This window comes from Aulonocara stuartgranti (assembly GCF_965226115.1).
Source record: "Aulonocara stuartgranti genome assembly, chromosome: 6".
Lineage (NCBI taxonomy): Eukaryota > Metazoa > Chordata > Actinopteri > Cichliformes > Cichlidae > Aulonocara > Aulonocara stuartgranti.
Genome location: NC_138944.1, coordinates 15,376,434 through 15,391,082, shown reverse-complemented (window position 1 = coordinate 15,391,082; position 14,649 = coordinate 15,376,434). Strand labels below are relative to the sequence as shown.

The window sequence follows — 14,649 nt, the reverse complement described above, 5'->3', positions numbered from 1 at the left end:
AGGGTGGGCAAAAGTCAAGGTCACTCTGACCATATAACAAAATTTTGGCCATACTTGTTATGATAAAATGATGATATGATGCCTGATCATTATTCAATGCCAAACTCAGAAACAGAAGTAGGTTGATTGTGACAGGTCTGCGTAGGTTCTTAGGCATCTAGTTCATGGTAGTCTTAATGGCTTGAAATAAAGGCAACTGGATTAATTTGGGGTCATGAAGGTGTTGGATGATACTACCCTAGTATCATCCAACTACTACTCATACTATTATTGGGATGTGGTGGGGTTGTTTCCAAGGGGACAGCCCCACTACAGGTTAAATATCTGGCACTCCCCATTAGTTTTCAGAGCTGAAAAAATCCTCTTGGACAAGAGGTGAAATGCCTTCATAAACCAAAAAGAAGACCAGTTCCCTTCATTTCAAGTGATTACTTCCATCGTCGCAATATTTCACATTTGTCCAAATCTGAATAAAGGATCCAACTTCTCCAACTTTACTGATGGGTGGAGGTATACAACCACAAAGGGGTGATTGTCAAAACTGCTAAAAAAAAACAATAACACAGCTTTCTGGACTCTAGTTGGTTAGAAGGTTTTGTTAAACACATATTTTAAAAGAATTTGGAGATAGGATGATTTATGAGACCAACAACAACACCCAAGAAAATCATATAGAGCTTCTCAGTTAGCGAACCATGCAAATGGGATTTTCATTCTATTTGATTTCTGAGTGAAGTCTACATCAGCCAAGGATAAGAGAAAGGACTTAAAGAAGAGAAGGTCACAAGTCTAAACTACACAAATGTGATAAAAATAAAAAATAGAGCAAAACAGTGCTAAATGCCTTCATACACCTGAAACCTTTGCTTCCACCCGCTGCCAGTGTTGCCAGCACCTTTTCAAAAAGCTCCACTCAAAGCCGCACCTGTGAATGCGAACGTGGCCTGGGTCACTATGCCTGGTTAAGCAAAGGCGAATGAGAACGCTGTTAGAAAAAGGACACGTCCATTGATTGTTTTTGCAGGACGCTTGTGTGCCTGTCCTTGTTCAAATGTTTGCTTTCTGCTCCTGCTTATAAAGTAGATTAGCATAAGGCTTTGATCAGATTGCAGTGTGTAGCTTTTTAAATTGCACCATCCCTGCATGTTTGCTTCTCAGTGGTTTTCACTTGAAATGGGCTAAGTCTGATTTCACAGATGGTTGAACATTAGACTGCTTTGATTTCACATAGGAAATGCAATTTAGTGAGTCATGTATCATTTACAAAGGCAGGTCTTTGCATTAGGTCATAAAGACAATCCACTTCAATCTCTGCAAAGCTTGGTGTTTGCAGTTAGAAATACAAAAATGTGTTTTCATTTGGTTGGAGTGTGTAACAGGATCATTTTAGTTCATATAAAACTTGAACTTGTGTCTTTGTACAGTGTGGCTGTTGAATATCAGCTGTCTAGCACTTTATGAAATCTGCTAAATTCATTTTTTATTAATCCCAGCACTGCAGTTGCAACTATTTCGTATTCATCGGCTTTTGTGTCAGACAGTCTGTTAACAAGTATTGAACATGTTGGTATTAGCAAGAGACACAAAAGATATATGGTGTTTCCAGCTCATCTCTAATTAGAGCAATCAAAAGTGTGCTTTAGTTATAGAACCAGCACATCAAAGGAGGAGATGATCTATTGGTATGCAAATAAAGCCTAATGATTTTCCAAGCAGTGACATACTGTGATTAGGCCTCGCAGAAACCTGACAATAGAAACATTCGTCAGCTCAAATTACCAAGGAGAAGAGACAATTCATTGCAATTACTGAGAACAATGATGCGGAAGGAAAACGAAAAGTACACTTTACTGCGAGTAAAATGTGGCAATAATAACGTGGTGATGATTGTGTGTTTTCACGTGTGATTCTCAGGTCAAGCCTTATCTGCCTTATGAATACACCTGCAAGGGCATGCTCGAGAGAGTGCATGCATACATACAGCATCAGGTGAGTGTCGCTACAAATGTCTACAGTTCACTGTCTGCACATATGCACTTCGCCTATACTCTCCTTTTCTTTTGTCTTCAGTCAGCTCTTGCTCTCATTTATATACCTTCTTTTTTGAAGCTTTCAGAACCCTTACACTGCTTAATATTTCACGCCTGTGTGCATTCAGCACCTAGGACGTCGTGTATCTAGGACTGTGTGTGTGTGCGTGTGAGATTATGTACCCCATGTATGTGGGCATGCGATTAATCGACATGCTAACTCTCATTAGGAGCCACATATCTGCCCTCCGGCTTTAAAGCAGAAGGTCTCCTGACACTAATGAGGAGGGATGAGTAAGGAAAAAGAACACAAGTGTGGGAATAATGATGATGAAGGACTAGGGTAAAAGCACTTTTTTATAGCCCCCCACAAGATGTTAGACAAACCACAGAAGCTCTCTCAGTGACTTTTATTCACTCCTGACTTGCAGCTTGTTTTGGACCCAGAAAGCTGTTGAAAGACTAACAGGAGAACATTAAATTACATTTCTGTTCAAATTGGATTTTCTAAAGGAACCGCTTCCTGCAGCTGGTTTGCAGTAGCATAGCATAGCCTTCGCCTTGTGATTCGAGTCTCCCTGTGTGTTTCTGAATGTTACCATGGCCAGATGTGATCCTGAAGAGATCTACTTTAACAGGAACTACCACAAGTTTTTATTTTTGCTCGGCAGGTGTTTCTGTCTTCCTGTCGGGACAGATTTTGTCAGGGTGATAGCTTGAACGCTGAGCTGCAGTCACACAAATTTAAATGTGTGTAGCTGAGCTGCAAATGAAGGCAGAGTTCAAAGATGGATGGGGTCTGAGTACTTCATGAATACTCATTTGTCAGAACATCACCTTGTTACAGGCTTCAGTAACACTTTCAGCTGGCGTTATCCCACGTTAATCAGAAACAACCATTTGATTTGGAGCAACTTCCCAAGCCACAACTGCACATGTGCTTTAAAATTAGAAATAACATTTGAGTGAATATCTTTTAACATCTTTCTCTCCATCGGTATAAAATATTAATGTGTCTTCTGAGAAGCAGAACTCTGCATTAGCATGTGCTCTGTGCATGTTCTCCTCAAGTCTGTTTGCTTTCATTTTACCAGCATAACTGCAGATAACTACAGTGAGTGTGTTGCACTTGACAAATGCACATGCTTGGATGCCTTAAGGCACAGAATTGAGTGACCTACACTCAGTACTTAAGGCATCTTGTGTAGGACTGAAGCTGTTGCTGCTGTTCTCCTGAGAAGCAGCTGGTTCTATGCTCTTGTTGTCGACGCATTTTCGAGTACAGCCGTTAGGTAAAAGCAGCTTGTATGAAAGTTTCTTACATCATTGGATATAGCCTGTAACTGTGATAGTGGAGCAGCGCGTTATAACTTACCTGGTGCCACTTTACTTTACTGTAAAGGCAATAACTCACTCAGGTTTATTTAGTCTGGTAATATTTTACAGTTCTACAATTATTTGATTTTTAAAAATTATTGTATTTATTTCACCTCCAGGATTTCTGTGCCCCAGAGCCTCCCTTCATTCCAGCCAACCTCTCCAGAAAGGGGTCCGCTGGTGGCAGCAGGATGATGGGACCTCTGTTTGTGCCCCTGCCCAACACTACAGCTCTTGGCTGGGCATCCAATGTGACAGCTCCCTCTGCCTGGCCTCCTCTCAGCTCCCTCAGGCTGCTTGTATCTCAAGAGGGCCAGTCTTGTGTGGACGCCTGCCAGTCAGCTGGTTTCATCTGTGAACCCGCTCACTTTCGCTTCATCAACAACAAGGAGGCTCTGCGCAGGTAGGTCAGCCGAGAGTACAAACTGCCTGCTAGCGAGGCTTTAATTAAGTGTTTAGTCCCAACTATCAAGCTTTGCTCATCAAACACTCCACTCCTACAACTTACCAAGCAACACCTCATCACACGTTGTCAGCGTTACCTGAGGAGTACCATCTATGGTAGAAACACTGTCATGTCTAAATTAAATTAAAAGGAGAATTTGAAACAACCAAGCAATCTTTGTGTACATCACACAAATTTAAACAAAGACGAGTGATCTAAAAGACTCCATGCAATAATATCTGTAGCTGTGGTTTTGAAGGATGGTGGTTCTGATTGCAGGCTGTGAAACCACTGAACCAGCCGAAATGAAAAAAGGTTCTATTGTACAAGTTTTAACATAACAAATTGGATTTTTGGAAATGATTAAGAGTTCAAAACGTTCTATTTAAACTGAAGATTGACACTAAGTACAGTTTAGGCCGTCTCTGACCTTAGTATGACTCTGATATTTATTTAGTTTACTGTACCAGCCCATGGCTGCTGATCCAGAAACTTCACTTTCAGACATCTCCTTTTCTCAAGCTCCAAGACAGAAATCCTGTCAGCAGTTGAGCCTCTCCTTCGAGCATTTCCCACCTGACTGCTTTCAGCCTTAACTCATTTTCTCTGCTCTTACTTCATCCTTCGAGTATTTTTCTGTTTCTGTTGTTTTTCTATCTGTCTTGGTTTACAGTGCCTCTCCTCTTTGTTTCTCTTTCTCTTTTCATGCTGATGTCTCATACCTGCTCCATAGTTTTTTCCATCTTCCCCGAAGCTTTTTCACTTGAGTTCCTCCCGTTCGTTCGTCTGTGATTAAAGTGGTGAACTCGTTTCCATTCCTTGTTTCTGCTCCCCGTTTATTTTCAGGTTAATGCCAGTTCCATTTTCCTGTTACATGTCTGAGATGAAACCGTGAATTTTATTATTCGTCTTTTCTTCTTGATAAATCTCAGTGATCTCTTTTTTTAGATTTCTGCTGCTCTTTTCACTCCTCAGGTTGGACGTACAGTGTGAAGTTGTAGACTCTGAGATTAACCACATCTTGCCAGCCTTCTCGGTGGTGCGGCAGGAGTGTGGCCTTCAGAGGGAACCGCTACTCTTCAGCTGTGCAGGACACTCCCCTAAATACAGACGTCTTTGCCCCTGCAGGGACTTCTGCCATGGGCAGGTGGCGCTGTGCAGAGACTGTCTATAATGACAGAGCACGTGAAGGACAGACAGAAAAGACATGGACAAAGAGAAAGAGAAGAAAGTGTAGAGCTGGGACATATCACCTGGTGTTGCAGAGAGCCAGCCTCTCTCGAAAAGTAAATGTAGGCTCGTGACGAAGAAGCATGCATGGATTTAAAGAGTTTACACTGGAACTGAGCCTGGGTTGTATCAGAGGATATTTGATGACTGTAGTTGTTATAACAGATGTTATACTGCAACAGACTGGAGACACTTTGGCTACACTGAACACATAACATGTGGACCGTTCAAGAAGCAGATGTGCCATGAAATGCATCTTTTACTGGCTACACCTGCAGCTCACCTGCAGCAGAGTGACTCACAGGCAAAGCAAGCAAAACACTGATCTTTCATTCTTGGGATTGTGTTGCCTTCATTTTTTTAGCACAGTGCTGTGAAACTTACAGCTTTTCACAGTTTCGGTGATATGAGTAATTAACATCCACAGACTACACGCGCCCCTTTTAAGGTAGAAGTAAACAAACGCCAGCTGGTCCTGGCAAAATAAGTTATAACCAGTAGTTTCATTTAAATAAAAAAAACTGTATGACTCTCTTCTGTGCTAAAGGACCGCACGTATCAACCTTAATAATTATAAATAGAGCACTTGCCTATTTTTGCAAATGCAGAGCAGATCTCTGCAGAGCACACGCAGCACTTAAATGTTGTTCTAACACCTCGGGAGGCAATTAATTAGAAAGGTTTAAGTGGCACAGGAGGTGCTCTGCGAATGGTTCACATATGTTACATGTTCAAAGTACCCACAACCTTTTTAAAATAGTATTCGAGTGGTTCCAAGTGTCCAGAGACTGGGTTAACGCTCACAAAGCTGAAAGACTTTCACAAAAACGTACAGGATAATAGTTTCTGCAAGATGCTGACTGATGATATTATACACAACATTTCATTTTTTTGGAATTGTATTCCACCAAAATAAGGGGTTTCAGTTGAAAAATATACCCTTTAAAAGCATGTGACTGCAGAGTATTGGGACTACACTGTCATTCCATGACAAAGTCTTCAAATATCTTGGCTTGGAGAAGGCAACCTCAGGTCAATATCCAATCTCCTCTCTGCACATGGACAAAGGATGATGGACAACCAGGTTATCTCCCCAGCTTTTTCTCCCCTCCTCCTGTGATGGACAGAATAATTTATCAGACTGAAACCCAAGTCTGAGGTAACATCACTCAATGCAATCATCTCTGGTCAGAAAACGAAAGAGGAGAAGAGAGGACAAAGATAAAGGGCACAAGATTATTTTTCAATAAATAAGCTTTTAGAGCCTTCAGCTGGATTTTTAAAAAGTCCTCCGGGCTTTTGTGATGGAAAAATCAGAAAATAAAAAAAAAAAGAATGGATCAAAATGCTAATGTGGGTTTTGTATTGTGTCTGGTCTTTACTTAGGTTCTTCCTACCTTTATTATGCTCCAGGGTTGCTCCTCATCCCATCTGTTAAAATCATCCCAGCGTTCACATTCATCCAGATTTCCATCTATTCATCCACCTCCAGGGAGAGACGTGATCTTTTTCGCATAAAGCTGACAGCCAAAACAGTTCAGAGGAGTCTATAAGAAGTGAGGTAGCACACTACAGAGGGGGGAGCAGGAAGTCGCATTAAAGAATCAAACTTCAGTGTGGACATCTGACTGGAGGATCTGATTTTGTCAATCTGATTTTTTACTGTGTACCAGAGGTGGGACCAAGTCATTGTTTTGCAAGTCTCAAGTAAGTCTCAAGTCTTTATCCTCAAGTCTCAAGTCAAGTCTCAAGTAATGTCAGGCAAGTCAGAGTCGAGTCTCAAGTCACTGGTGTAAAAGTCCGAGTCAAGTCACAAGTCTGAAACTTTGAATTTCAAGTCCTTTCGAGTCTTTAAAAAAAACAAACGAAAAAATAATGTTGCAGTTATGCTAAATGTAAATATTAGACCATGTAATTTTTAAATCTGTGTTTTTCTCAACACATGACAAAATAGTGAACTTAGAAAATATACACAAATTGTGAAATTGCACCTCTTTAAAATGCAGCTCAATTAAACCTAGCTCCAAGAATAATTTTCACCGACAGTTCTGAGATAAGCTGCATGTTATTCTTGGATGCGGTTGTAGGACCAGCTTTAAAATCGCATGACAAAAATATCATACACATTAAAAAAAACTGTATCACCAACGTAGCCTGGACAACATTTGCTAGTTAGATGAAGTCAGCTATCTCATCTTAGCATATTTATATGCATATTTATAATCATACGGTTCTTGGAGTGAGTGCACACACTCATGAAGTTTAGTAACTTCAGGTCACTGCAACAAGCCCAGGTACAGTTTACCGACGGATGGGTACAGGGACCATGAAATGCACCGTGTAGAAAGTAAAGACCATCGTACGTATCATAAGTTTACCAGTCTCACAAATTGTCGTCATAAATACACATTCCTTAACCGTTTATTAATAGGACCTTTGAGCTCAACGGTAATTAATTAGTAGTGGAAATAATTTCTGGTACCCATCACAGAAATGTAGCAGTGACAATAATACTGTATGCTGTAATCGTACTGGGCAATTAGTGATACAAAAAAAACTGTTTTATCCTGTGAATAAAAGTATATGTTTTTGTCAATGTACCATAATAACAGAAGCGAAACGCAATATTGTGTCAGGACAATTCACTATTTATGCACAATAAATAAAGGAGCATAGCGCGACAATTTCTGTTCTTGCTTGTAACCTATATCACCAATTATGTTATGAAAATGACGTATTAACTACTAAAAAACACTGACCTTCGTGTAAATGCTTGGAGCAGACTAACCTGTGAGCTGGAGTGTTCTGGGACGTTATATTTGATCTTTGAATGGCTGCAATCCAGGCCATCCGTCGCGTCTTTGTTACTTCGGAAACATGAACAATTTCTCTTCAACGACGTAATCCGATAAACACCGATCTCTTTACCCGTCGGCTTCCCGTGGCTGTCATGCGACCGGCTATTGCAGTTAATGATACAACAGCTTCTTGACATTTTTGTGTTTCTTTTTATCGCTGTGTAACTGATTTTAATTGAAAGCCTGCGTGCGCTAGTACCGCTTGCCACGAGTTCCCAGAATCATTTGCGGTTCTACCCGTGAATGACGTCACATTTTCAATCTCTATATAATATGCGTGTTAAATTTTATATTTGGGGTAAAATATCAAGTCTTTTCAAGTAAACCGGTTCAAGTCCAATTCAAGTCCCAAGTCATTGGTGTAAAAGTCCAAGTCAAGTCACAAGTCTTAGAACATTTTTTCAAGTCAAGTCTAAAGTCATAAAATTAATGACTCGAGTCTGACTCGAGTCCAAGTCATGTGACTCGAGTCCACACCTCTGCTGTGTACTGTGAATTGCGAAGATTTGAGCTCTGACAAATAACAGCACACAGTTGATACAAGGTATGGTATCTACGTAGGCCACAAAGACAGACTCATCAACAAATGTCAGTAATTAAACTTTCTCCTGCTTCTGTGAGTTAGGGCTTAATGCTACAGATGACGCTAGAATTTTTCAGTATGGTAGGTGGTTATCTTAGAAAAGTGTGCATCCTTGAATGCACCCTCTGCATAACCACTCACAGTAGCTCCTGTTTAGTCATTTGCAACATTTTGGCGGGGGGGGTGCTGTTGTTTTGTTATTTTGGATGTTATTCTCTTGTAGATGTTGGACAGCCAACCTATTATCCTGTCATATACCTAGACACCTCTAACACTCACCTCAATTGTTGCTTCATTGATTGGACCTCAGTGCTGTCATGACTTCAATTAACATTTAATAAGATAAAAATAAGGTAAAAAGGTAAAAACGTATTGCTTTGTGTATCATCCTTAAATTTAGTGTCTGGCTATAAACCTGTACGTGATCCACCTGGCCATTGTGGACAGGGATTTCTGACCAATACAGATTACATGAGCTCACTGCTCAGCTGGTACCATCCAGTCAGCAAGCATCATGTAATGTGCACTATTTAAAGTAACTTTAGTAGGGGTGGGTTTTAATAATCGATTCATCGATTAAAATCGATTCTGGCTTGGATAACGTGAAATCGATTCATTAAAATCCTGAATCGATTTTTTTTTATATAAATGTATTTTGCCCAAAATTCCAGAATCTCAGGTGAAACGTCACACAATTTTGACAACCACCAAACATTTAAAACAGTAAATGAGTGCAGGTACACGGCTTCTGCACAAAGACATAAACACAAAGCGCGGACCTGCGGATCAGAATCAGTGAGATGTCGCCTTTCTTATCTGACGGCAGGGACACGGTCGGGGCTGAAAGCCGACAGCTCACTGATTCTGATGTTTCGGCGGGTCCGCACTTTGTGTTCACGCCCTTTTTGCGCTGATTCTGAAGCTGTTAGTTTTAATCTCTCTCCAAACAATATTGACCGAACCAGCAGCAAAAGAAGATCCAAACTACGCTTCACATAAACATCGTCATGGACTCCCTCTGACTTTTGCTGTTTTGCTTCCACCACGATAAAATCACACTTCATGCACAGCTCTCTCTCTCTCTCTCTCTCTCTCTCTTTCTGAGTGTACTTCAAGAACAGTTTCCCGTCTATCCCCGAAATCTGTTTTCTGCATTATTCGCTTGCTTGTTACGCACAAGACTACCTTTGTTTACAGCGCTGTTGGCCGATGTTTTTTTTTCCTTTTACTTACTTCCGAAAAGAAAACCTAATTTCTGACGTTCAATAGGCTGCTGAACAAATTTAAACTTTTTAAAAATTATACAAAATGCAAAGCCATGTCTCTAATAAAACTGCTGTAACTTCAGAGGTAATGTTCATAAGTTGATTAATGATTTTCTTTCGTTTTTGATCTACTGCAGAATGTTTTTATAAAATCCAGGCCAGGAAAATCACCTTCATGTTTTTCTGTGTTTTATCTTCAGCTACTTTGACACAAAGGCCTCTGCTGTGACGCTCACACCTTTGATAAAGTCTCGAAAGTGTCAGCTTCCTTTTTATAGATACAAAAATATGTAAATGTACTGATCTGAATTATAATATTTCTGACTGCCTGAGGCAAAATTTCCCAGATTCAAATCGAATTGAAGAGAGAGAGAGAGAGAGAGAGAGAGAGAGAGAGAGAGATCTGTCAAAAACGTGTCTTGAAAATGTTAAATTGGGCCATTTTTGTTGTAAACCTTACTCTGGGTTGTCAAGCACTATACATATACAATATACTGATAAAAACAACAACAACAACAACTCACGTAATAACTGTTAATTAATGAAATATTCATATATTCATGGCTAACATATAAATATGTGTGTGTGCGTATGTATATATGTTACTGTTGGTATCATTGACTATATAGCTGCACTCGTTGAGGTTTGAGCCGAATGCCTTAAATGTGTAGCAGCAGTAAAGATGTTTGTATTCTGATGTCATTGAGATAAAATTCAAAAGTTACAATAGATTACAAGAATGCACAATTTCCACTGAGTCTGGCAGGTAAACTGTTTTTAGAGCAGGAATGACTCGACTTTCAATGGTGAAAATTAATGTAACATTACTAAATTACTAAACCCTAAACAGTTTCAAGTTTTATTGTCATGTACAGATAAAGAGTGTAGCCACATTTACCCATAATGAAATTCTTTTGCTCCTCAGCTTTACATGAGCATATATAAAGTGTGCAGTTATATTAAGAAGAAAATAACAAGAAAATAGCAGTAATAATAATAATACTACTAAAAGAGAGGAGAAAAGAGAAAAGTATTAATATTTAGAGAATTTAAGACAAGTTGGTATTTACAGTTTGTGCAAAACTTGTCCAATGAGCATTAAGTGGCATAGCTAATGAAATTAAATATCAATCAATAGTAATTTGAATTTGAATTTTTCAGTTTGGTACGTCTTTAACTTGGTAATAATAGGAACTAATTCGTGCTAGACCTGAGTAGTAGATACACACTTTAACTATCGGATTATGACAGTGTGTCATATGTATGGGTTGTGTGTGTGATTAGAGGTACAGCAGTGCTGTTGGTCTGAATCCCAATGACTAATGCAAAATTCAATGAATAATAAATCAAAAGTGTGAATGTTAAAGTAGATTCATCAAATCCTCATTGACCTGTACTGGCATGGGAAAAAATGTCACCCCATTCACCAGCTCACCGTGATTTCAATTTAACACCAGAGCCAATTACAATTACAATGAATACATTTCATCTCAGCAATTCATCCATCTTCTTGAGTGAAGTATTTACAATCATCATAAAAAAGCACTTAGGCCCTGTGCAGAAAATCACTTCTTTCTCTCTGTGGACACAGAGCCGGGGTTGGCTGCAGCCAATGGAAAGGTTCCAGTAACATCTATGAGCATAATGTCTGAAGATGTCACCTCATAAATTCATTCATTCGCATGAAGTAAAAGCTGAGCACTAGAGCTAAGCACATTTGCGTAGCTAAAAGGTTTTGAAGAAAACACAACGCTGCCTGGACTATGTGTTTGATTTCTTTTTGTTGCTCTATACTCACCTTCATTGATCCACTTCAAGGGAGGTCAGTATTTTTGGACATATTCTTAGATGGAAAAAAATATTGCCACTCCCACTACAAACCATTCAATATGAAGCTGTATACTGAAAGTAAATTTCATAGCAGATACACTGGAAAACCAAAAAAGGGCTAAGCTGGCTCCATTAATCCTGAACAAATCTGCTTACAGTATCAGTGCAAATTCATACATTACAGCTTGTTTGTTTAATTTTTACAGAAAAAAACATTTTTAAAAAGCCTGGTTTCACATGGATATTATGATGAACGTCAGGTGATGTCACTTCCTGGACAACACCTGAGGCATGACTCCAGGAAAACACAGAGCCTACAGAGAGATTCTGGCCATGGCATCCAAAAAAAATGATAAGTGATAGTCAGAAAATTACAATTCCCTCCACACCTACAGCAGCTGCATCAACCTTACAATACTTTCACCTTCACAGAGGCTTTAAAGCCTGTAATGATGTAAATTATGTAAAAAAAAAAGAACATTGGTTATGAATATGATTCATATTTACCTAATTGAGGTAAATTTAGCTCCATTAATGTGAGACGTGGTTACTGTCTTAATTTGATATCTTCTAGTAGTCTCAGTGTCACGGACCAGGTCCTGATATACAGGCATACACAGGCATGTGAAACCACACCACTGAAGACTCTGCATAGTTTTATTACAGCCATCAGATATTAATCTGAGCCAATAAACTCAGAGCTTTCATCTATCTCTCTAATAGTGTTTCTCTGCTCTCAGGGTGACATTCAAACTTAACACATGGCTGCCTGGTAACTATATGGGGACTTTGTTCAACAGCTGCAACTCCTGTTCTTTGGAGGACCCCCATCAAAAAACCTTGACTTGGGTCTGAAGGACAAGTGTGTCTAGTGTGTGTGCTTTTGTGTGTGTGTGTGTGTGTGCATGCATGTGTGTGTGTGAGAGAGAGAGAGAGAGAGAAAGAGAACGTGTCATACAGAGCATGAGCATATACAGTAAACAGGATTCCTCTAAATACCCTCAGGATACATTTTCAGCAGAATGTTTTTAGTATCCACAATGATTCTTAGCTGAAGGCGCCGCCCAGACTGACTTACACGAAATAAACATTTCGAACGGCGCGTTTATTTTGAAATAAAATGACAAAAAGGAATTTCTTTGCCTCTCTACTAAGAAGCTGTTACTGTTCTATGGTGACTTTAAAGGCTAAAGATCTGATAGTAGTGGAAGTCGGGATCTTTTTTTCTCTTTAACATGATAAGAAAAAAACAAACAAACGTTACCTGAGGTGCAAATCCACAGTGGGAAACCTTTGCACAGAAAATGGCTGATCACCGATGGTGATGCCTAATCAAGGCTCCTTCAGTGAAAACAGCTCACCTGCCTTCCTGCTTAAAGGAGCCTCGCAGGTGACTAAAATTCTCAGTAAAAATATTTCTGATTTTGCTTTTTGTTCAATAGGCAGGTGCATGTGTGATTTTTTTTTTTTTTGATTTTTTTTTTTTTTTCAAATTTCAGTGGGTTAGTACTGTTGCCAGTGTTGGGAAGGTTACTTTTGAGATGTATTCCATTACAGAATACAGAATACATGCCCCAAAATGTATTCTGTAACGTATTCCGTTACGTTACTCAATGACAGTAACGTATTCTGAATACTTTGGATTACTTAATATATTATCATGCTTTTTACAACAACGTGAATGTACTATTGCCATGTGATTTATTACTATTACTGAAGGTCCGCGACTCCGAACTGTAGTAAAGGGACCTCTGACTAATACGGCGGGGTCCCTGTCGGCTCGTAGCCGAAAACTAGCTTTACTTTGTTGTGTGGGTCAACTTTTCTTGCGAGAGACAGAGAGAGGCGTTGAAAGACTGCTCCAACGGAACTTATTGTTTTCGGAGGAAAACACGAACACGGTGTACAGTCGAGTCTTAATAGCTTGGCTGAAGTGGTTATTATTATATTTACATGCTTCCAGCTCCCGTTTTTCCTCGATGACAACTCCAACCTCTCCACTCCCCTTTTTCTCTCTCCCTCCTCGCGCTCACAGACTCATAACGTGTATGGCAGTCCATTCTCCCAGCAGCACGGACTACACTGCCCATGATGCTACATTCTTTAGAGCTATGCTTGTAGCATTCTGCCTGTTAGCTTAGCACAACAACAACAACAACAACAACAACAACAACGAAAAGGCGCTCTCTCACCCAGGAAACACACAGTCGCAGAGAGAGAGAGAGAGAGAGCGTCGCCCTGTAACCATGGCAACCGTAGCGCTGCCGCCTGGAACAACAGCACGTAGCTGTCAAACAAAACCCAAACAGTCCTGGCCCGCGACAAAATGAAACAGGAAAGTACCGCAGTGTAATCCATTTATTTCAACAAAGTAACTGTATTCTGAATACCACCTTTTTAAACGGTAACTGTAACGGAATACAGTTACTCATATTTTGTATTTTAAATACGTAACGGCGGTACATGTATTCCGTTACTCCCCAACACTGACTGTTGCCTCACAGTGAGAAGGTCCTGGGATCAAATCCACCATCTGGCTGGCCACTTTTGTGCGTGGATTTTGCATGTTCCCTGTGTCTCTGTGGATTATCTCCTCCCACAATCTAGGAACAAACTGCTCGTAGGTGTGATTGGTCGTCTGTCTGTCTCTCTGTTGGCCCCGCGACAGAGTGGGGAGCTGTCCAGAGTGTACAACCCCCGCCCCACTTGCCCTCTGGCAGCTCTTGTCTGGTGTCATATGCAACATCAGAGCAAGCTTCAACGCCCACGATTTATGTTTGTAAGCCTCTAAGCAGCCAAACGTTACAGAACTGGAACTGATGAGGCCATCGATTTATCAATCAAATGTAAGAAAATTATTGTTAATTCTTTTAATAGCCACAGTTCATTTTTATGAGATTTTGCATTCTTTTTTTTTTTTTTTACACCGAATCACAACTGGGACTGAAAGTGTTTCAGCAATAAAAGACCAACGACATTAAAAAGGTCTATTTGAAGAAAAGGAGCAAAACATGCTGAAAGTGAAAGCTAA

At 39.9% G+C, this 14,649-nt stretch overlaps 1 protein-coding gene across 3 annotated transcripts in view; it reads left to right on the top strand.

Moving 5' to 3' along the window:
- The window catches only part of LOC309708114 (alpha-1,6-mannosylglycoprotein 6-beta-N-acetylglucosaminyltransferase B-like), a 113,267-nt gene extending 108,240 nt beyond the window's left edge, over positions 1–5,027 (top strand). For all 3 annotated transcript variants that reach the window (XM_082535888.1, XM_082535887.1, XM_082535889.1), the window contains 3 exons: positions 1,915–1,989; positions 3,527–3,810; positions 4,828–5,027. In XM_082535888.1, coding sequence (XP_082392014.1) covers positions 1,915–1,989; positions 3,527–3,810; positions 4,828–5,026 — 558 coding nt within the window. In that variant the 3' untranslated portion in view covers position 5,027. The remainder of the gene's footprint in view (positions 1–1,914; positions 1,990–3,526; positions 3,811–4,827) is intronic.
- Positions 5,028–14,649: the final 9,622 nt, after the last annotated feature.